This window comes from Conger conger, chromosome 16, assembly GCF_963514075.1.
Source record: "Conger conger chromosome 16, fConCon1.1, whole genome shotgun sequence".
Taxonomy (NCBI): Eukaryota; Metazoa; Chordata; class Actinopteri; order Anguilliformes; family Congridae; genus Conger; species Conger conger.
In genome coordinates this window covers 32,736,208-32,759,588 of record NC_083775.1, presented here as the reverse complement: position 1 = coordinate 32,759,588, position 23,381 = coordinate 32,736,208, and the positions used below count along the sequence as shown (strand labels likewise).

The 23,381-nt window shown below is 42.7% G+C and overlaps 1 protein-coding gene across 4 annotated transcripts; it reads right to left on the bottom strand.

Moving 5' to 3' along the window:
* Positions 1 to 1,873: 1,873 nt before the first annotated feature.
* Positions 1,874 to 21,105, bottom strand: LOC133114744 (ATP-dependent RNA helicase DHX58-like). 4 transcript variants are annotated; one of them, XM_061224341.1, is made up of 12 exons: positions 21,000 to 21,105; positions 19,872 to 20,081; positions 18,101 to 18,305; positions 15,118 to 15,302; positions 12,234 to 12,350; positions 11,862 to 11,988; positions 8,343 to 8,534; positions 7,270 to 7,520; positions 6,385 to 6,696; positions 5,602 to 5,792; positions 3,646 to 3,739; positions 1,874 to 3,195 (listed from the first exon to the last, which is right to left on the bottom strand). In XM_061224341.1, exons 2-12 carry the CDS (start codon positions 20,046 to 20,048, stop codon positions 3,016 to 3,018), a joined length of 2,031 nt encoding a protein of 676 aa, XP_061080325.1. In that variant the 5' UTR covers positions 20,049 to 20,081; positions 21,000 to 21,105; the 3' UTR covers positions 1,874 to 3,015. The 4 variants fall into 4 exon arrangements, with proteins under 4 accessions (XP_061080325.1, XP_061080324.1, XP_061080326.1 ...); XM_061224340.1 differs by having other exon boundaries at positions 19,872 to 20,048; XM_061224342.1 differs by having other exon boundaries at positions 7,384 to 7,520; positions 19,872 to 20,048.
* Positions 21,106 to 23,381: the final 2,276 nt, after the last annotated feature.

Genomic DNA, 23,381 nt, shown 5'->3' with positions numbered 1-23,381 from the left:
TACGCTACAGGCCGCCCCTACTATAAAATACCAACACACCACAATGACAGTACTGTGGAGGCACACCTCGTATATAATAAACCATCAACTAAAAGGCAACGCAAAGTATTTGTTCCTGCATGACATTAAAATGGAAAATACTGTCATAGAGTAAAGTTTGTTCTGTGTGTGAATTGATGTGAAAAAATGTTTCCAATGTTATTGGTTAGCTGGTTAGGGCAAATGATCTCTGAATGTTATCTGCTCTGCACAAATGTTATTTCAGAAAATTTCAAAAATACCAGAAGAAGGGGTGTCATTCTCGAGATTGCTAGATCTCTCCTGGGCCACCGGGAGACGTGGTTGTAGCGGTGTATCGTTAGATAACATGGACAATTGGAATAGATATACATATAGGGTACAATTGGCTACCAAATTGGGAAAAATACTACTTCTTATTGTTGCGTAAATGCATTGCTACGTCATTTCAGTTCCAAACTAATGTAAACACGGAAAGCTTCTTGTATGGGGTGTCCTACCCTTTCCAAGAAGGTTAAGGTAATTATAATGCTAAAAAACTGAAAATATGAAATTCAATATCAAAAAAGAAACATTAGTCGGTTAAGACATTGGCCGTTTCGGGCCATTTCAGTTAACCGGATAATCGATTAGCCATGCCCATCCCTAATTTACAATGTTTAAAAGACCAAGAAATTAGGCCTGAAAGATATAATTACTTACTGTTTTTGACCCACTTAGCATTTTCAGTAAACATTGGAATGAGCACAAATGTCACATTTTGTGAGCAGTGCTCACTGAGCTGCTGTGATCACCAAAGGTAAAGTTAGTTAAAATGAATAGAAGAGCAGGACCTCTTGCCGGACAAGTTTTTGCTTAACTGAAAAGAGGAGAATGTAGGCTTTCTAATGATACCAACGTTATCTCTACTCCAGATATCAAGGATATCAAACTTAGCTAGCTAGACAACAAACCTTTTCAGCAAGTAAAAATCAGTAGGCAATCAAATTAGTCACCAAGGCCAAAAATACATTGTGCAAGGACTTATCGCAATCATACTATCAAAAGTCACATGAGTAGACAACTATAAACCACAAAACAAAAATAAAGTAAATTCTCAAATTGTGGTGAGTACCTATCGATAGTGGTCCAAGGAGGGAGAAACCATAAACCAGTGATATGGCGCCCATCGCGAGGGCAATGAAGGCTATCCCATCTCCTCTGAACAGTCATAGAAAATTGTAATGATAGTTATGGGAGGTAAGTGTCACACCCTGGTGTGTGTGGTGCTGTGTAGCCACAGACTGGTCAGAGTGTCCATGCTAACCCCTATTCACTATTGAAAGCGCCTACAATTGGCACGTGAGCGTCAGAACTGGACCTTGGAGCAATGGAAGAAGGTTGCCTGGTCCGATGAGTACCATTTTCGTTTACATTATGTGGATGGCCGGGTATGTGTTCACTGTTTACCTGGGGAGATGGCTCCAGGATGCACTGTGGGAGGAGGACAAGCTGGTAGAGGGAGTGTGATGCACTGGGCAAAGTTCTGCTCAGAAACGCTGGGTTTGTGCCTTCATGTGGACAATTTGACACATGCCACATTGTCCACATGATTAGACCAACAAGTCCAATCCATGGCGGTTCCACATCGCAACTTACAGGATCTGCTGCTAATGTCTTAGCTCATGTCTCTGTAGAAGACCTCTGAAAGGAGGCGGGTGAGAGCTGTTGGACCAACAGCATATTAGGCAAGTGGTTTGCGACCCACAGACATCATCAGATGCTGGGTATCTTTGCTGGTGATGTTCTACCAGGTTGTGCAGCCATCTTCAGTTCCTGTTTGATTCTGGGGCATTTCATCAGGAGTGTTCAGGGATGTAAGTATTACTTGCCTCTTTATTGTATGGTTTATTATCACCTTGAAAAATTAAGACCAAGGTACAGAGACAATTCAGGGGGCAAAGGTAATTTAAAAGGCATACTATGCAGAATTTTCACCTTTACAATATTATAAAAACAAATATGCATTACTATGATACTTGTGTCTGTGTTCACTTCTGCCCCAAACCCTGCTTGTCTGCTTGTATTTGTTATTCTAAAAACTCCTCAGGCCGCTTCTGGGCGAGGGCCTTTTTCATCTTTGTACTGTATCTGAAAAGCATGTGTCCAATACACTGAACTCATACATTTTATGATCCAATAGAAGGAGGGCAAGATATTGGATGGATTGACTACTACTGTGGTGAGCTGGTGAGCTGAGCTAATATCACAACTAATAATGTTTACCTAAAAACAAAACTTGAGTTATGTCAGTTAAAAAGCAAGCTAAATCGCTTGTGTGGAAAGCAACTAATAAAGCAGTTGTTTAACGAATTATAATCGACATTGGACATTAGCTCATTGCTATCACACCGTAGTCTGCTACGGCCATAATAACCTTGGGGGAGTTGGCAGGTGGGGTTGAGAATCGGCGTAGACATCTTTCTGTATATAAACAAAGGGTCGCAATAATGTATAAAATTCTGCATAGTACGCCTTTAACACTGAAACTGTTTTACTAGGGGATACACAACAAACAAGCAAAACAAATAAATAGGATAACACAAGATACAAGGTGGGACTAGATGGAGTGACTAGTGGCTGGAAGGACAATGCAAATGAAACACAAAGACAAATCAAAGACAGGGGAAGATAAGGGACTTGTATACAAAGGGAAATGGGCGCAAATACTATCCTGGAACCACAGAAGACCAAAAAGACAAAAATGAGAGACACTACAGTTTGGGAACTTGGCAGCCTCTGGTGGCCATAAACAGGAACAGAGTTTATACCTCAAAGCAACCTTTAAAGTTCATCTTGATTAGGTATTTTATACTTTGCAACAATATATGTTTTTTTGCCTTTACCTTAAGTAACATTAAGAGATATCCTTGTGGTAGTACAGTATCTCAGGAGCTAGCCCAATGGGGGAGGGAGTTAACAACCCTGCATGCATGGGTAAAGAGGACATGTGTATCCTCAGAGCAGATCAGGGAACTTTTTCAGGACGTAGTCTGTATATTTGAACTCCTCGATGCAAAACGGGACGTTCTTCCATTTCTCGACAGGCTTTCTGCCATCTGGGCTCTCCAGGACAAAGTTTTTTATGGCCAAGTTGGGCAGAGTGACTTCCTTGTAGATCATCTCCATCCCCCAATCCTGCATTTACACACACACACACACACACACACACTGACGTTTTAACTTCATTGTGACTACTCCATGCAAATATCATAATGCACTCATTTATGGCACAAATTGCAAGATTGTTGAATCATCCAGGACCCATAGGTACAGCTACTCAGGGATACAGAAAGCACCACTTCTCGAAATTACAAAGCTGCCCCCCGTGGCTGGGGAGCAGTACTTAGACAATCGTTTTGGTGTTGTAAGTTAATTATGAAATACTATGGATAAGTAATGGCCTTAAAACATTTAGAGCATTGGATAGTTACTACCAATTCCCTGTGATGCTTCAATACTGAAGAGTGGGTATGATGTACAGTATACAATCTAATATATATATACACACACACTGTAAAAATGACCCATGCATGTGGTTTTTGAAAAACAAGGCCATTAAAAGTTGAATTGTTAAAAAGACGTCACCCTGCCACAGTCGGCACAACTGATCACACGCCCTGGTTCCCAGTCTTCAAATGTCCTCTCCAGTTCCACCTTTTCTCCTGCTTTGTAGTAAACCCTGACAAATCACATGGCATTATTCATAAAACACAACCAATAACACACCATTAATGCATTACAATCCTAACCAATCATATATTGTTAATGCAATAAACCCTGATCAATCACACAACATTAAGATGATAAACATTAAGGTACTTTTTCTTAAATCTGTATCCCCTATTATCTCAAAATCAAATTATAAGTGAGTCTCACTGTCTCAGTCAAGGGTGAGCTGTCTGTTATACAGTTTCCCAAAAATTAAATACGTTTTTTAAATTCTGTAACAAAGGGCACACACACTCAGTGAACACTTTATGAGTTACACCTGCTCATAAACATAAATAGCCTGTGTATTAGAAATATTATAATGGGCAAGACATGTGATCTAAACAACTTGAACCATGATATGATTGTTGGTGCGAGGTGGGGTGGTTTCAGCTGCCCTCCTGGGATTTTTATGCGCTCCACAGTTTTTAACTACCTCAAACTGCCCAGTGACGTGAGGCTTGTCTAGCATTACAGCATTGTTTTCTGCACCCACAGGAACCTAATTTCAAATGCAAAACCATTTTCTTGAAAGAGGACACAGCTGAATCAATTTCAACATTTTTATTGTTCAAGCTATAGGCCACAAATGGTCAAATAACAGCCGTTTCCAACAGTGGTGTGCAGGTCATCTCTGAATACACAACGTGCCAAATCTTGAGGCGGAAGGGCTACAGCAGCAGAAGACCATGTGGGGTTTCCCATCCTGCCAGCTAAGGACAGGAAGCTGAGGCCACAGTGATATGATGACGAAAGATTGTAAAAACCTTTCCTTGTCTGACAAATCTCGATTTCTATTGTGAGATACAGATGGAATTTGGCATAAACAGCATGAATCCATGGATCCATCCAGTGCTGGCTTGCTCGTGGTGTTATAATGGTGAGAATATTTGTTTGGTACACATTACACCCCTTAATACCAATTTAGCATCATTTGAATGCCGCAGCATACCTAAGAATTGCTGCTGACCATGTGCACTCCATTATGGCCACAGTCTACCCTTTTTCACATGCTTACTATCTGCAGGATAATGTGCCATGTTACAAAGCATTTCAAGTTGGTAGACATGGCAGTGACTTTGGGTTACTCAGATGGCCTCCTTATTCCCTCGATCTCAATCCAATAGAGCACCTTTGGGATGTGGTGGAACATGAGCCAAATAGCATGAATGTGTCCCTGGAGAATCTACACGAACTCAGTGATGATATTGAGCCAGAATAAACCAATATCCCTCAGGAATGTTTCCAGCACCTTAACTCTCGGAAATAAGGGTACAGTGGAGGTACATTTTTGTTCTTTAAGGAACAAATTTCCCAAATGTACACTGGAAGGTACAATCATGTTCTTTTGGGTAGAAATAAATACCTATTACAAATAAAAAAGCTACAAATGAATTATTAATCCATTACATTATTGGCATTTAGCAGATGCTCTTATCCAGAGCGATGTACAGTTGATTAGACTAAGCCAGAGACAATCCTCCCCTGGAGCAATGCAGGGTTAAGGGCCTTGCTCAAGGGCCCAATGGCTGTGCGGATCTTAGTGTGGCTACACCAGGATTAGAACCACCGACCTTGCGTGTCCCAGTCATTCACTGTAACCACTACGCTACAAGTCGCCCCTGACAAGGGGTATAATTTTATGTACCTATAGGGTTACCACCCTAAAAGTGTCATGTCATGAAGAAGCCAGGCTTTTTGGGGGGCAAAAGGGGTACCTACCAGATACCAGATAGGTATACCTCATAAAATGTACCTAAAACATTGTACATATACATATGCAAACGGACAGAGTTATAGAGCAGTGAGACACAGGACAGGGGAGGAGCTTACTCAAAGTTAGGGTTGATGTTGACGTAGTGCACGCCATCTATCAGTTGAATGTCGTTGCCATGGGCAACTGGGGTAAAGCAGAGCCGGCAGAGGAGTCGGACACTGGATGCCGGGCAGCGGCTTCTCCTTTCCCTCAACTGAAGCTCCGCCAGCCGAAGAGCGATCACGCTCTGTCCCTGCAGCTCCTCGACCTGGACACAGAGGAGAGTCACAGAGGAGAGTCACAGAGGAGAGTCACAGAGGAGAGTCACAGAGGAGAGTCACAGAGGAGAAGTCATATTCTGAAGCTCCACAGAGGGAGAGGTGGTAACAGGCAAGCTGCAGAGAGACAGAGACATTGCCACCTAGAGAGCTATGGTCACAGAGACATTGGCACAGACAGAGCTATGGCGACAGAGACATTGGCACAGAGACATTAGCAGAAACAGAGATATGGTCACAGAGACATTGGCACATACAGAAATGTGGGCACACAGACATTAGAAGAAACAGAGATATCGATGCAGAGACATGAGCAAAAACAGAGATATGGACACAGAGACATTAGCAGAAACAGAGACATGGACACAGAGACATTAGCAGAAACAGAGACATGGACACAGAGACATTAGCAGAAACAGAGATATAGACACGGAGACATTAGCAGAAACAGAGATATAGACACAGAGACATTAGCAGAAACAGAGATATAGACACAGAGACATTAGCAGAAACAGAGATATAGACACAGAGACATTAGCAGAAACAGAAATATGGACACAGGGGCTTTCCCTTCAGACTCACCTGTTGCTGGAAGTTGAGCTGGTCCATACTCTGGACCTCAGCGATGGCCTTGCTGCTCAACTCCTCCAGGTACTCATTAGTGCGCTCTCTCCGCACCTCCTGACCACCCGCCCGTGCCACAACAGAGTACACGCTGTCCCCTGCCCGGGCACGCCCACTGGCCTGTTGCATAGCGATCTCATTGGTCAGCAGCCCATAGCGCACCACCAGGTTGCACTCTGGGATGTCCAGGCCCTCCTCGGCGACGCTGGTGGAGATGAGGAGGTTCAGAGAACCCTCACGGAACTGCTGAATGGTCTGCCTCTGACCTTTCTGCAATGGACACCAGCCACCAAGAAACATTTTACTCAAAATCACCCGCACCCCATCCCACACACAGGTTAAGCAGGTATGCTGCCTGTTCCCAATGCCTGTATAGAAATGGGGAAAAGGGCCTTTAGGTATTCTGATCCTTCTGTTTCGAACATGTTGCAATCGGACATAAAAATTAAGGAGCGGGTCTCATTAGATGCCTTCAAATTCTATATGAAGGATTTAGAGGCAAACTCATTTTGCCTAGCCTGTTTTTTGTTTCCTTGATTGTGACATTCTAAATTGCCCTGCTTAATTACCTAGTTGACTATTGTATTTATGTTTGTTATGTTTGAGTTCAAAATTCATGTGACTGGCATGGATACCAGTGTCATGTGACTGGTGTGGATACCTGAGTCATGTGACTGGTGTGGATACCTGTGTCATGTGACTGGCGTGGATACCTGTGTCATGTGACTGGCGTGGATACCTGTGTCATGTGACTGGCGTGGATACCTGTGTCATGTGACTGGCGTGGATACCTGTGTCATGTGACTTGCGTGGATACCTGTGTCATGTTACTGGTGTGGATACCTGTGTCATGTGACTGGCCTGGTTGCCCGCTCCAGTCAACACGGCAGCCTTAATGCTGGCCTCCTGCAGGAGGTGGTTGGCGGAGACCCAGTCAAACAGGCAGTGGGTGCTCACGCGGGTCTTGGAGAAGAGGATCCCGCGGGACTTATTCTGCCCCCCGAAGTGCTCCAGCATGGTCTTCTGCAACTGCTCCAGCTTGGGATTCTCATACTGGGTTAGAGCCGCCAGCGTCTGCAGACGGGCTTTGTTCTCTACAAGAAGAGAAGAGCAGTTACCGACCATCGACTGCATTGTGTTCAATGCCCTTCTGTAACATGGTTAGAGAAAGCTTCTCCATCTCCAGTGACCAGTGCAGTGACCTGCTATGTCTTTATCGCAGTCAGAAGGCCACAGACAGAGTGTATCGTAGTGAATTGTATTTCATTCCCATTCATTTGCTGAACCCGGTGAACCACAAAAGTCACAATAGCATCGAAACAGCTACTGCATTTGCACCCCCTGAATACTGAGGAATTAAAATGTCTTTCAAAGTACTAAAATAAAAATATAAAGACAAGCTGAAAGAGAAGTTAGAGCAGTGCTAGTTTCCATGATATGACATATACATGAGTGAAACATCTTTTGTGCGAGGTCAATTTGGCTGATTTGAAATGAGGGGGTTGTCAGATGAGGATGCTCACCGCTGTGTGAAAAGGACATTGATTGGCGGGGAATGGAAAATTTGATCGACATACAAGCCCACAGGATGATGTAAAATCTGAGGAAATCTCATGTTCAGGGAAGTGGATGGAAAATAACTTAAATTCTGTGTGAAAATACACAAAAATTTGAATTTATTTTGGAATATATACTTTAAGAAGTGTCCGTATGGTTATGAAGAATTTAGGAAATGTGAATTTAGGAAAATGTGAATTTAGATTTCAGCTTGCCTTTAAAACCTAAATTGTTTGGCCCATCTGTGGCGGCCCGAAACGACCACATACAGTAGACTGCTTACGGCAGCGGCTAGCTCCGGGCATGCCTCTCTGGAGGGAAATTGCGAGTGGGCACGGCTGAGGAGAACTGGCCCTCACCCTGGAACAGATTGAACAAGAAGCGGTCGGTGTCATCCAGTCCGATGCGTCTCTCTGTCTCTGCGCTGTAGAACTCCTCCAGCACCCTGAAGGCGTCAGCCATGCGCACGGTGTCGTTGATGAGGAGCGCGTCGTTGTACTGACGCAGGTGGAGAGCGCATTGAGCCAGCATCCGGTTCCCATCCACCGACGCTGGGACGACAGAGGACCGGGGTAATGAGACATCGCCACCTCACAACATTACATTACAATCACTCGGCTGAGGAATATACAGTACTGTGCATATACAAGTCTTAGGCACATGTAAAATAAATTCTTTAAATCAAACATTCTCAATTAAATCAACAGTTTAAATATTAAGAAATGTACTATAAAGAGCAGTGAACAGTTAAAAACTCAATCAAGGGGCCGTGGTGGTGCAACAGGCTAAGATGCAGCAGACTTGCGGTTGCAGGTTGCTGCAGTTGCACACATTACATTACATTACATTATTGGCATTTGGCAGACGCTCTTATCCAGAGTGACGTACAACAAAGTGCATACCCATAACCAGGGATAAGTTCGCTGAAAGACCCTAGAGGGAAGTACAATTTCAACTGCTACCTGTACAACAAAGATAAGGACGAGGGCCTTTTTTTTTTTTTTTTGAGAACAAAGAAACAAAGAAACAAACAGAGCAAAAGTGACCAAAGTCAACTGTCCAAACACTGCTTACCTAGCCAACTAAAAATACCGATACACAAAGCAAGTCACAGAGACAACAATTAAGGTTCACAGGGAGGTAGGGAGGGATGGGGAGAGGTGCTGCTTGAAGAGGTGTGTCTTCAGCTTGCGCTTGAAGGTGGGGAGAGATTCTACAGTTCTGACCTCAACGGGGAGTTTGTTCCACCACCGTGGAGCCAGAACAGACAGTAATCGTGAGCGTCTCGGAGGTTCGGAGAGGGGGAGGTGCCAAGCGGCCTGTGGAGGCTGAACGAAGAGGTCTGGCAGGGGTGTAGGGTCTGATGATTTTTTGTAGATAATCTGGGGAAGACCCTTTAACTGCTTGGAAGGCTAGCACCAATGTTTTGAATTTGATGCGAGCCATGACAGGCAGCCAGTGGAGGGAAGTAAGCAGGGGGGTGACGTGTGAGTATTTGGGAAGGATGAAGACCAGACGAGCTGCTTCATTCTGGATGAGTTGGAGGGGTCTGATGGCGGACACTGGGAGGCCAGCCAAGAGGAAATTGCAGTTGTCCAGGCGGGACAGAACCATCGCTTGGACCAGGAGCTGGGTCGAGTAGGGGGTGAGAAAGGGGCGGATTCTCCGTATGTTGTACGGACCGGGGTTTGATTCCCGGTCCTGCCAAAAGCCAAGTTTGGCCGGCTCATGTGGGCCGGCATTAATTGGCTCGCCGCTCCAGAGGGAGGGTCTTGGCAGAGTTAGCTGATCACCGTACAAATAAGTGCCTCAGACGCCTTGGCACCATGGACACCATTAGAGCGATGAGACGTCTTGAAGACGGTGTGTCGGTCTTCCTCGGCCTGCCAGGGGGCGGGTTGTGGACGGTGCATCTAACACAGACTCGAATTACAATTGGCTACTAAATTGGGAGAAAAATGGAAAAATCTGAAATAAAAAAACTATCAAATCAAACCTTTAAAACTGCATAAATTCTGCATCAACAATCGCAGACACCCAGACTGTCCAGCAGGTTTTTTATAGGAAAATCAGCTGGTAGGTTGTACCAAACATCTTCTTCAGTCTTTGACTGTCTCACTTGCTTTTAGCTCTCCAGATAATCCCTGACAGCCAAGATCAAGTTTTTGTCTGAAAAAGGGATCTATTACCTAATATGTTACTTTATTTAACAAAATGCAAAGATTTCACTGTAACATTTACTTTTTTGGAAATTCAATGTTTGGAAATGTCAAAGTTGCTCTTTTCTATTGACACGAATGCAGAAAAAGAAAAAAAAAAAAGGTAAAAGATTTATTTTACTATTTATTTTTTCATTTTCTGCAAATTTATACACTAAAAATGTAGGGTGCCTTAGACTTTTGCACAGTACTGTACCGTAATTGTTGCAGCTCGCCTACACAACCTGACCTACCTAACCTAACCTACATTACCTAAAGCCATTGCTTTAGCAGGTACTTATTTTGTAACATGTGGGTGGCAAAACAAGCATGGGGGGACCTTGCTGTCTCTGCATTTTGGAAATCCACATACTACACAAAATAAGGTAATGTCAGTGTCCTTTTCACAGCAAGGGTCCGGCGAACCAAATGCATAACAATGCAATTCTGAAAACTTGCTAACTCGGAGAAACATTGATAGAATGTTCATTGATTACTTGCTCCGGAAGAATTATTATTGTCGCCAGTTTGAATACGCAACAAAACTGGAGCATTTTCAATATGCATACTGAGGCTAAAGGAAAACATTTTTGGAAATATACCTTTTTTCCGACTTCCCAGACTTAGACGAGATGTTCGATTTCATTTTCATTTTTGTGTGTTCACTGGCTCAATTTCATGTTAGCATAATGAGTAAAGAAATACACCTTACAGCAACTCCGAAGCTGTCTCATTTACACAAGGTATCCTGTGTATTTGAAACACAGGATACCAACGTCTCTCATTTTTACTATTTTTTCCTGCACGTGTATTTGAAATAGACCATACCTTGTGCAAATAAAAGCGCTATAACATTTTGAAGGAGGTAGGCTGCTGACTCCTACAGGCTTCAAGTCTTTACACTAAGCTAACACGTTATGCTAACAAGGAAATTGAGCCAGTGAATGCACAAAATGAAAATGCACTCTGTCTTAATTCTGGGTAAGTCGGAAAAAAGGAATATTTCACAAAATGTTGGTGTTTTCCTTTAAGCTTCGGCAAAAGCAATTCTTGAGATTTTATGGCCAAAAAGGTTTTGCAAGGTCTTGCAAGACTTTTTACAACAAAAACTTATTTTTTAATGCCTACATCTAAATAAAGCACTTCCTTTGGAGAACTTCTCTCCTCTCTCTAGCTCTCGAGTGAATATTTCTGAGGAAGACTGTGAACACCTTTGGCTCCAATATAGATGGAATTTTCATTGACGTGACCCCATTTAATATCAGTGAGCATCTAAATACATTCTCTAAATATTTTTTTATTATTCTGTATGCTTATAAATTAGGAGCAAGCCTGCTATTGAATAATAAATAGCATGTGAAATTGTGGATTATGCCTGTAGTCAAAAGGGTTCAAGCATAGTAACCATTCTATTATGGGTATGTCATTTTCAAGCGTGGGTTGAGAAAATGGGTTAAAGACCCCTCTTTTTTCATTTAAATACCCGATTCAGATGGGCCAAACAATACCCTTTCAATCTCATGTACTGTAACTATGGAACTACTACCGTTTTATTCAGTTTTTGTTTCCATTTCTTAATCTTTTGTATATTTTCAGGCATTTCAAGAGCTTTGTGCACCATACTCGGAAATCTACAAAATATATTTTCATCACTAGTTTTTTAATTGATACAAAACTCACCCTGTTTCTCAAGCTGAACCACATCAGCCTCGTACTCCTGTGAGCCAAAATTCCTCCCAAAGGTTTTCACCGCTGCGTAATCATGCATCTCACTCATCATCGACTTCAGGTGGTCTCCAAAGGGATCCTGTGACAGAATCACAAACAGTGTAGCTATTTGAACCAATGTGACTTACAATAAGGTTTTTTACTATGGCTAGGAAGGCACTGTTAGAACTTTCGGTACCTTCGTAGACAGTTACAGCAGAAGTCCTGCAATAAAATGGCGGACCTGCGGTCTAGTAAGCGGCCAAGCAGGTTTGCTGTTAAATTAGTGATTTTTCAGTTTACCACTAAACCCCTAAGCTTGAAATGGGCATGAGAGTGACTCACTTCCGGTCTCTCGTTGACGATGTCATACTTTTTCACCGGTTTGGGAACGTTCCTCTGTAGCTCTCCAGAGTTTTCTTTGGGGGACACGATGGCCGAGGCATCCAGGTTAGCACAGATCTGCCAGCCGCACAGAGAACAGAGCTCAGAGGAGTGAGAGCAAGGGGGCGTATAATGCATACAGTGCATACTGCACATCACCATACTCTCTGGGCTGTTCATACTGTCTGGGCTGTCCATACTCTCTAGGCTGTTCATACTGTATGGCTGTTCATACTGTCTGGCTGTTCATACTCTCTGGGCTGTTCATACTGTCTGGGCTGTCCATACTCTCTGGGCTGTTCATACTGTCTGGCTGTTCATACTCTCTGGGCTGTTCATACTGTCTGGGCTGTCCATACTCTCTGGGCTGTTCATACTGTATGGCTGTTCATACTGTCTGGGCTGTCCATACTCTCTGGGCTGTTCATACTGTCTGGCTGTTCATACTCTCTGGGCTGTTCATACTGTCTGGGCTGTCCATACTCTCTGGGCTGTTCATACTGTCTGGGCTGTCCATACTCTCTGGGCTGTCCATACTGTCTGGCTGTTCATACTGTATGGCTGTTCATACTGTCTGGGCTGTTCATACTGTCTGGGCTGTCCATACTCTCTGGGCTGTTCATACTGTCTGGGCTGTCCATACTCTCTGGGCTGTTCATACTGTCTGGGCTGTCCATACTCTCTGGGCTGTCCATACTGTCTGGGCTGTCCATACTCTCTGGGCTGTTCATACTGTCTGGCTGTTCATACTGTCTGGGCTGTTCATACTGTCTGGGCTGTCCATACTCTCTGGGCTGTTCATACTGTATGGCTGTTCATACTGTCTGGCTGTTCATACTCTCTGGGCTGTTCATACTGTCTGGGCTGTCCATACTCTCTGGGCTGTTCATACTGTCTGGCTGTTCATACTCTCTGGGCTGTTCATACTGTCTGGGCTGTCCATACTCTCTGGGCTGTTCATACTGTATGGCTGTTCATACTGTCTGGGCTGTCCATACTCTCTGGGCTGTTCATACTGTCTGGCTGTTCATACTCTCTGGGCTGTTCATACTGTCTGGGCTGTCCATACTGTCTGGGCTGTTCATACTGTCTGGGCTGTCCATACTCTCTGGGCTGTTCATACTGTATGGCTGTTCATACTGTCTGGCTGTTCATACTCTCTGGGCTGTTCATACTGTCTGGGCTGTCCATACTCTCTGGGCTGTTCATACTGTCTGGGCTGTCCATACTCTCTGGGCTGTCCATACTGTCTGGCTGTTCATACTGTATGGCTGTTCATACTGTCTGGGCTGTTCATACTGTCTGGGCTGTCCATACTCTCTGGGCTGTTCATACTGTCTGGGCTGTCCATACTCTCTGGGCTGTTCATACTGTCTGGGCTGTCCATACTCTCTGGGCTGTTCATACTGTCTGGCTGTTCATACTGTCTGGCTGTCCATACTCTCTGGGCTGTCCATACTGTCTGGGCTGTTCATACTGTCTGGGCTGTCCATACTCTCTGGGCTGTTCATACTGTCTGGCTGTTCATACTGTCTGGGCTGTCCATACTCTCTGGGCTGTCCATACTGTCTGGCTGTTCATACTGTATGGCTGTTCATACTGTCTGGCTGTTCATACTCTCTGGGCTGTTCATACTGTCTGGGCTGTCCATACTCTCTGGGCTGTTCATACTGTCTGGGCTGTCCATACTCTCTGGGCTGTTCATACTGTCTGGCTGTTCATAGTCTCTGGGCTGTTCATACTGTCTGGGCAGTCCATACTCTCTGGGCTGTTCATACTGTATGGCTGTTCATACTGTCTGGCTGTTCATACTGTCTGGGCTGTCCATACTCTCTGGGCTGTTCATACTCTCTGGGCTGTTCATACTCTCTGGGCTGTTCATAATGTCTGGGCTGTTCATACTGTCTGGCTGTTCATACTGTCTGGGCTGTCCATACTGTCTGGCTGTTCATACTGTCTGGCTGTTCATATTCTCTGGGCTGTTCATACTGTCTGGCTGTTCATACTGTCTGGGCTGTTCCGAGTGTCATCGAGCCTACGGTACTGCTGCCCTTCAGAGATGTATGTTCTATACTTTGCCTAATTAATCAAGAAATTCTGATTTTTAGAATCAAATCTGTTAACCAGAAGCAGAAGACTTTAATATGTCATTATTGCATCCTTTTACATGTTTTTCTGTCCTTATAGTTGAGCAGATCCTTTCTATACATCAGCAAAGACTCCTTCACTTCCTCATCATCACCTACTCTCCACAGCTCCTACTCTCAGGCCTGGTCTATTCCAATTCCATTATTTTCAGACTCCCTGCTTATGCTGCTGCAGCTATTACAGAACACAGCTTGTTGCATACACAGCTTGTTACATACACAGGCTTGTTGCATACACAGCTTGTTGCATACACAGGTTTGTTGCATACACAGGCTTCTTGCATACACAGGCTTGTTGCATACACAGGCTTGTTGCATACACAGTTTGTTTCATACACAGCTTGTTACATACACAGCTTGTTGCATACACAGTTTGTTTCATACACAGCTTGTTGCATACACAGGCTTGTTGCATACACAGTTTGTTTCATACACAGGCTTGTTGCATACACAGCTTGTTGCATACACAGGTTTGTTGCATACACAGGCTTGTTGCATACACAGGCTTGTTGCATACACAGGCTTTTTGCATACACAGGCTTGTTGCATACACAGGCTTGTTGCATACACAGTTTGTTTCATACACAGTTTGTTTCATACACAGCTTGTTGCATACACAGGTTTGTTGCATACACAGCTTGTTTCATACACAGCTTGTTGCATACACAGGTTTGTTGCATACACAGCTTGTTGCATACCTGCAGGACATGCTTCTTTGCCCCCTGGAAGGTTTTGGCACCCCCTGTGCCGAGAGAGGCGGTCAGTCCCAGGACCTGGGGTAAGCCTCCTCTGGGCTTGGCCTGCACATAGCGCTGCATGATCTTGTTGTAGACATTCTCCTTGTTGGTGTGGTGGCACTCATCGATGATCAGTAAGGTGAAGTCTAGGGTGGGCAAGCAGGAACAAGATTCTAAGGTAATAAGTTGATGTGATCTACTTGAGTCACTGGCAAATCAACCATCATGTCTGCCTCCTGGAGAGAGGTATAAGGGCTCCTCACCACTAGTGACTGGGAGTGGGTGATGACTTGATTAACAATACAGTAGACTGTATTCTGGCTAGGCCTCTGACCCCCCTACTGATAGACAGACTGATTCAGGAAGGCCAGCCAGACACTGACTTCCTTAAATCGAATCACATTATTTTCTGATTACACCTTTCTGTTTCCCACCTCAGAACACGTCTGAAATAATTTATTGTATCTAAAGTAATCTGTAAGTAAATAAGTCATTATAGCAGGATTCAGATTATCTCCACAGAATCTAGAGTGCGTTTCCTATATCTCTGATAATCGCCGTTCCTGTAAATAAAGATCATCAGTTAAAATCGTAAATTCATATGTGAACTGACAATTTTCACAAGTGAATGAAAATATTCATGAATGAATATATGCATGAATAGGTTCACAAGTCATGCAAACTACAATTTTGACCTGTGAAAACAAAACTGTGACTTGAAATAGCATGTTACCTTTTCCCTCTCAACTTTTGAGTGGGATTACTTTTGTTGTTCACATGATTAAAAAAGTTTTTTTTTTAAGACATGCATAAAAAGGCATGCATATTTAGACAAGACAGAAATGCATGCCTCTGTCTATGTATATATTCATTCTTTGAACAGTGTTGTATGGAAACTTGGGTACCCCTGGTCAGAAAGCCCTTTATCATTAATACCTAAGTGAACAGAAGTGAACCTGACTTCTAAAGGGTTCATGTTAAACATGACATATTTCTTCAAATTTTAAAGTAAGATTACATTTCATTTTATTTTGACAGTTTCAAAATAAATGTAAAAAAATTAAAAAGGCCCTGTGCAAAAGTTTAGGAACCCTGTCAGTTAACCCTCAGGCAACTATAACAGCTTGACATTTTTTCCCATTCTTCCTGGCCGAACCCCTCTAGCTCAGAAATATTCTTTGGACTCCTTGCATGTTTCAGATCTCTCCACAGATTTTCAATAATATTCAAGTCTGGGGATTGTGGTGGCCATTCGAAAAATTAATCCGTCTTTCCTGGAGGTACTTCATGGTTGATTTTGAGGTATGTTTTGGATCATTATCTTGCTGGAATACCCAACCTCTCTTTAACTTCCAAAGTCCAATGTCTGGACTGACCTAGAATGACCTAGAATGTCTTGATATTTGGTGGAATTCATTCTTCCTTCCACTTGCACAATATTTCCTGTGCCCCCCTCAAAGCATAATGGATCCACCTCTATGTTGGTACATACCTTCTTCGGTGGCGGCGAAAAACTTACATTTTGGTTTCATTAGTCCAAAGCACATTGTTCCAAAAGGCTTCAGGCTTCTTAATGTTTTCTTTTGCCTATTTCAGTTGTTTCTTTGTTGTTTAAAGTATGTTGTATTGTTGTCCTATGAACAGCTAGTCCTGTGAGCAGCTACACCTGTGTTTGCTACTCTTTTTTGCAGCTCATTTGCAGTGATGTATGGATTCTTCTGAGCATTTTTCACCAGGTCTCGGGCCTTTCTATCTGAAATATATCTTGACTTCAACTGTTCCATTTATCTTCCATTTTCTAATGTGTCTGACTGTGGAAATAGTTTGAAACATTGAGATAGTTTTTGTAGCCTTCTCTTTCTTGGTGGAAACTGTTTAGAGGAACCCATGGTTGTTAACACTGGACAGAACGGCCACTGCAGTTGGATACATTAGAAAGCATGGAGTTACTTCAGAATAAAAAGTTCAGCCCTGGAATTATACTCACTTGACTCATTGAAGCCCTAATGAGTAAATCACCTGGGTCTGGGCCTTAATATATATATATTTTAAAGTAACAAAGAATAATCCAAAAGGGTTGCCAAACTTTTGCACATGGCCCTATTCCTTTTTTATAATCTATAAAGCATTAAAAAATGAAAATAAAAAGCAATCTTGCTTCAAAATTTGTAGAAAGGTCTCATGTTTAACTCTGTACCATTTAGAGTTCAGGTTACAACAGGTTTTTATCAGGCCCAATGATGCCATCTAGGGGACACCTGGCTATAAAGGGGAACAGATAAAAATGGGTTCTCTGTGCTGTTGCAATTGTGCAGGTTGATGTCCTTTTGCTTTACATGATTGGTATTAATACTAACCGAGGCCCGGGTTCCCTGTGTGCTTGCTCTAAGGACTCACTGTTTATGTCCAGTTTTGCACTGTCAATTCTATGTCAGCATGGCCGTTGTTTTATAAAGTATACCATAGCATATCATGTCATTTTATGGCATGACAATATGTACACAGCATCACATAACGTATAGAGTATTAATTTTATGTACAATATATAAATCAATGTTCTTTATGTTCCTATATTCATATGTACACAGTAGTGTAAATACACACACAATATACATGCATGCACACGCACACACACACACACACACACACACACACAAACACACACAGTATGGACTGTATATGTAGGACTAGTTGGGGGTAGTTATGCCCTAATAAGTAAAACTATAGCATTGAAAGCTGGTGTACTTCCCTTTTCACATTTCTATGTATTCCTGTGAAATGTGTGTTTGTGTACATATATGTGCATTTGTGTGTCTTGATACCTATGTGTAAGTTTGGTCTTACTTGTGATTGATCTCTGAGTCATGGTCGTGTCGTAGTGCTATAAGTGATCCCGTATCCTGTGCACGTAGCAGGCTGAGGTGTCGGAGAGAGAGGACAGTACCGGTCAGCTCCACGTGTTTGTCTTCCTCGATGCTCCTCAAGCTGTTCTCCAAGATCTGGGCAGTGCAGATGATCACATCATTGTTCTGCAACACTGGGCCAAAAAAATCCTTCTGGTCACAGTCACCGCTTATGGATGCTATCTTATATCGCTCCCCGAGGAAGGGCTGGAACTCCTTGCTGTAGTGCTGGTCCACCAGGTGAACCTGGGTAAAGTTTCAAAATTTTGTTAGAGGTACAATAAGTGACTTCTAACGGTCAAGAGAGGAATTGCAGCAGCAAAGACGCCCAAACCAAGACACTGTTTATCCCTCCCCCTTCTCTGTGAACGCGCTGAAGTTGAAACGCCATTGGCTCCACGTGGCAATTAGAACCAATTTTCAACCAATGAGCTGGAATTATTGTACAGCTATAGATGTTTTGGTACAGAGTGCTGGCCCCGTCAACTACATATTTTGAAACCCAAATTTAAGGACTATAAACACAGGCAGAGGGTGAGTCAACATGCCAGTGAGCCTTTTTCAATGATAGGAAGAGATTTACAATGGTTTTGTAACAATATTTACGGCGGCCTGTAGCGTAGTGGTTAAGGTAAAGGACTGGGACACGCATTGTTGGTGGTTCTAATTCCGGTGTAGCCACAAAGCCGTTGGGCCCTTGAGCAAGGCCCTTAACCCTGCATTGCTCCAGGGGAGGATTGTCTCCTGCTTAGTCTCATCAACTGTACGTTGCTCTGGATAAGAGCGTCTGCCAAATGCCAATAATGTAATATTTTAACACAAAAATCTTACCTATTGTACCTTTAAATGTCTGGTTTAAAGCTTTACATTGGCTGTTAGTTTGAATAGGAATAAAGTACTTTTAAAATAGACTTATAGAAAATATAGTTACGACTTTCTAGTCACTTAGTTTGGCCAGGTGTCAAATATTGTCCTGTGTCATAAATCATAAAGAATAAAGTATAACCATAAAGAAAGCTGAAATGTGGTAACCTTCAGACAGGGTAACATTGTGGAGTATGCTTTAACCTAAACAGAGCAAAAAAAATTAATACAATTTTTTTGTTGCAGTTTGAAGAGAAACTTAAAACGGTATGATTAGGGACAAAATAGTTTACGTTTCAGAGCACCAGTTATGAGATTTGTGTTGATTGAATGGCTTTGATATTGTTTTGGGGTTTTTTTGTGGCGAGGTTTGGGCATTCAAGTAGTTTTTGGCTTCATTGTGTTATGGTCACTTGTGAAACACATTAAACTACTTAACTAGGAACTTGTTCATCCTTGACGATAGACACAGCGCAGGCAGGTAAGTGCTATTTAGCTGACACTTTTATCCAAAGCAACTTACAGTTGATTAGACAGCAGGGGACAAACCCCCTTGAGCAATGCAGGGTTAAGGGGCCCTGCTACACCAGAGATTGGACCACCAACCTTGCGGGTCCCAGTCATGTACCTTAACCACTACTCTACAGGCAGGTACATACGCAGCACATGACTGCACATAGAGGGGTGACATGGCTCAGGCAGTAAGAGCAATCGTCTGGCAGTCAGAGGGTTGCCGGTTCGATCCCCTGCCCGGGCTGTGTTGAAGTGTCCCTTGACCAAGACACCTAACCCCCAAATGCTCCCGACGAGCTGGTCGGCGCCTTGCATGGCAGCCATTCACCGTCGGTGTGTGAGTGTGTGTATGAATGGGTGAATGAGAAGCATCAATTGTACAGCGCTTTGGATAAAGGTGCTATATAGATGCCAAGCATTTACCATTTACATTACCTTGTTCACCAGGACAGCCACCTTAGCCCCTGGCCTGGACTCCAGGTGTCTCTTTGCAACATAGACAGCAGCCCGGGTCTTGCCTCCTCCGGTTGGCAGCCAGATAATAATGTTCCTGCCCTGCAGGGCTGGCTGCACCACCTCTTCCTGGTACCCGTACAGGCTGATCTCCTCCATCTACCATTAGCAAAGACCCAAATTAGGTCTCACCTGGGAATCAAACTCTCTGAATTGTAAGAATAATTACCTCACTGCCACATACAATCTCTCCCCTTTTCCTATGACCGCTGTCTGGTGAAGAACGGCAGGCCCACTTTGAGAGCCAAAAAGAACGTTCTGGATTAAGTGCTGAGGTGCGAAGGGTCTCAAAATGAGATCAATCAGGACAAATCACATGCCCGAAAGCTACCACCTACAACCAAATATTTGCAGGATGAGACTAAAATTATATTGAGGGGTAGCTGAAAAGATATTATTTCCTCCGCTGGTTTTCCACCAAATCCTAAATTTTTATCCCATTTTGTGAAACCATACATTTCTGAGTGAAGTAAAGGGAGGTACAGAGCTGCCTGTAAGCATTTGGACAGCTTTTCAAAGTGCTGTAATTCCGACATGGTTCACTCCATATGGACGTAAATGTCCTCAAATGAAAGATATTTACATCCATATGACGTGATCCATGTCAAAATTACTTCAAATGTTCTCAGTATCTGAATACTTATAGACTGCACTGTATATGATACAAATACAATTCTCACTGGGCATGATAATAAACATGCAAAACACTTGACTTGAAATGTATTGAAATGATAGTAATGAACAGACACTGCAGTCTTGATTAGCACCACGTAGCAAGAGTTACTCAAAAGACCAAAGGAACACAACACGTACATTATAAACATACACAAGAAGTGAACAACAATTAAACATGTGGCAACCTGTCTTAAAGCAGCCTTAACATTTAATTAAAATGTTTACATATAGTATTTATAATTTCTGGACATGATCCCCTCCTGTACTGCTTTTGAAATCATTATCTTATGAAACTTACTTATATATATGAACACAGCTAAAGCATGTAAACCCATGTAATGAGGATATTAACAGCCACGTTTTTATGCAACTTACCGTTGAAGCTGAAAACAATGATTAGGTGCTGCTAGGATTCCCCCCTCTTGTGTTTTTGTACAGAGAACATGTCCACAGTATTCGTCTTCCAGCCTGGAAGTCTGACTGTCGAGTGGAAAGCGAAACTGATCGGACCTGCCTTGCTTGCGTCAGAGGGCCCACTTGAGGGGGTGAGAGAGGAACGACAGTGGGGTTGCGCCAGCAACGGTAGAAGGAATGCACCAACTGAAGGGAGCCCCCCTAGTTTCCCTTACTCCACGTGAGGCTGGTAAAAGGAAACCAACAGCTCATTTGCCTCACATTAAGGGGAATGCAAAAGGTTTAATGTTTAATCTTTAACTTTGGCTTACCCTTAGAATAGCTAATGTGATTAATTATTTTTGAATACATCTCTGGTATTGAGTGTACTCGTTCTGTCAGTCACTTTTTGTGGCTTAGATCTTAACCTTAATTCTGTTAAACCTCCCTGTGCTCTGCATGAACTCATTGATACATTTACAGTTTTTTTTACAATCAGGATGTATACTGTATCCAAGCGATTTTGCATTTTCATTATCTGTTTTTGAGTTTTGTGTCTACAGTTTAAAAAAATGACCTCAAGGTTCTGAATTTACATTAGATTACATTGCAGTCATTTAGCAGACACTCTTATCCAGAGCAACATACAATTAAGTGACTATAGTACCAACGTGACTGTAAAAAACTGTAAATGAGTTATGGCATTCTGGCCTCATCTTGCACCACTTGAAATCAGTAACATCAGTAACAGTAAATGTAAAATCTGAGAAGGTCTAACTTTCATAGTTAAGGATAGTGTACTTTGTTAAATTGAGGAAGCCCTTTTTCTATCATATTGTTTTTTTTATTGAAATTTGGGGAGGGATGATCTACTTGATCGGGCACTTGTCATGAACCGAACCTGCAAAGGCCTTCATCTGACGCATGTCTGTGCAAGCTTGGCTATGGACAGGCATATGGTACGAAGCGGGCTGGATGTCTAAGAACCGTGGATACCTGACCCCCTCCTCACTCCACCTCTCCCACTTCACCAGCCCTCCAGAGGAGACTTAACAGGCAGACATTTACCTCATTACATCACATTACATTATTGGCATTTGGCAGACAGATTTGGAAAAAATCATTTAGGCCTTTAGCTTCCAGTTATTGTGTATGCAACCAACAGGCTACAGAGAGCTATGTCTCACTATGACATTTTCTGATGCCAAATATTACATTACTTTACATTATTGGCATTTGGCAGATGCTCTTATCCAGAGCGATGTACAGTTGATTAGACTAAGCAGGAGACAATCCTCCCCTGGAGCAATGCAGGGTTAAGGGCCTTGCACAAGGGCCCAACGGCTGTGCGGATCTCATTGTGGCTACACCGGGATTACGACCACTGACCTTGCGTCTCCCAGTCATTTACCTTAACCACTACGCTACAGGCCGCCCCACCATCACAGCCTGTGAGCATTAGTTCCAATTGTAAATAAATGGCTACTAGCACTTTCTTGCTCTGCCTTGCCTGTGGCTGCCAATATTGACGTCCAGACACAAACTTCAAGTACTAGCCTAATCAAACCACAAGGTGGTGCTATAGGCCTCCATATAATTTTTTTTTAAATTCATACAGCCACTTAGACCTAACTCTGTAAAATAAATTTGTATATCAAATAATATAATAAAGCCAATGAGCTTTCAGTGAGTATAGCTTTTCATGAATTATTCCTGTATAATTTGCCATAGAACATGGTAGTCAGCTCCAGAATTATTGGCACCCTTCTTAAAAATGAAAAAAAGGCTGCATATAAAAACAGATAATAATCTAAATGTTGTTTTTCAAACATATGGGAAAACTACAGTGCAACCTATAAGTATTTGGACAGTTTCATTTTGGTTGGCTCTAATCTCCTGCACGTTGGATTTGAAATGAAACAATGTCTATGAGGTAAAATTGCAGACTCGTATCCCATGAATTTTGAAATACGGCGGGTGGTCTTTATTTTATTTCTTTAAATATGAAAATTCTATAGGTCCTGGAGCACCTGTTAAGATAGATGTGATCATGAACACCAGTACGTACCAAGATATTTAAATAAAACAATACTCCCCCCCTCCCAATGAGCTTACAAGATTTATTTTTAATGCAATTCACGTATGACTTCACTTATACACATATCATGTAATAAAATATTAAGTGTTTATGCACAAATTTATATGGTTTAAAGCATTTTTAATCATGAAAAACTGGTTTAAGCAGGTGGTTTTAATCTGGCTGATCGGTGTACATAAAGCGGTATAATTCTTACATGGATCACTCAATATGGATTTAAATACCCTCAAATTAAGGGGACAGTCTGCAATTGTCTACAGTTAATG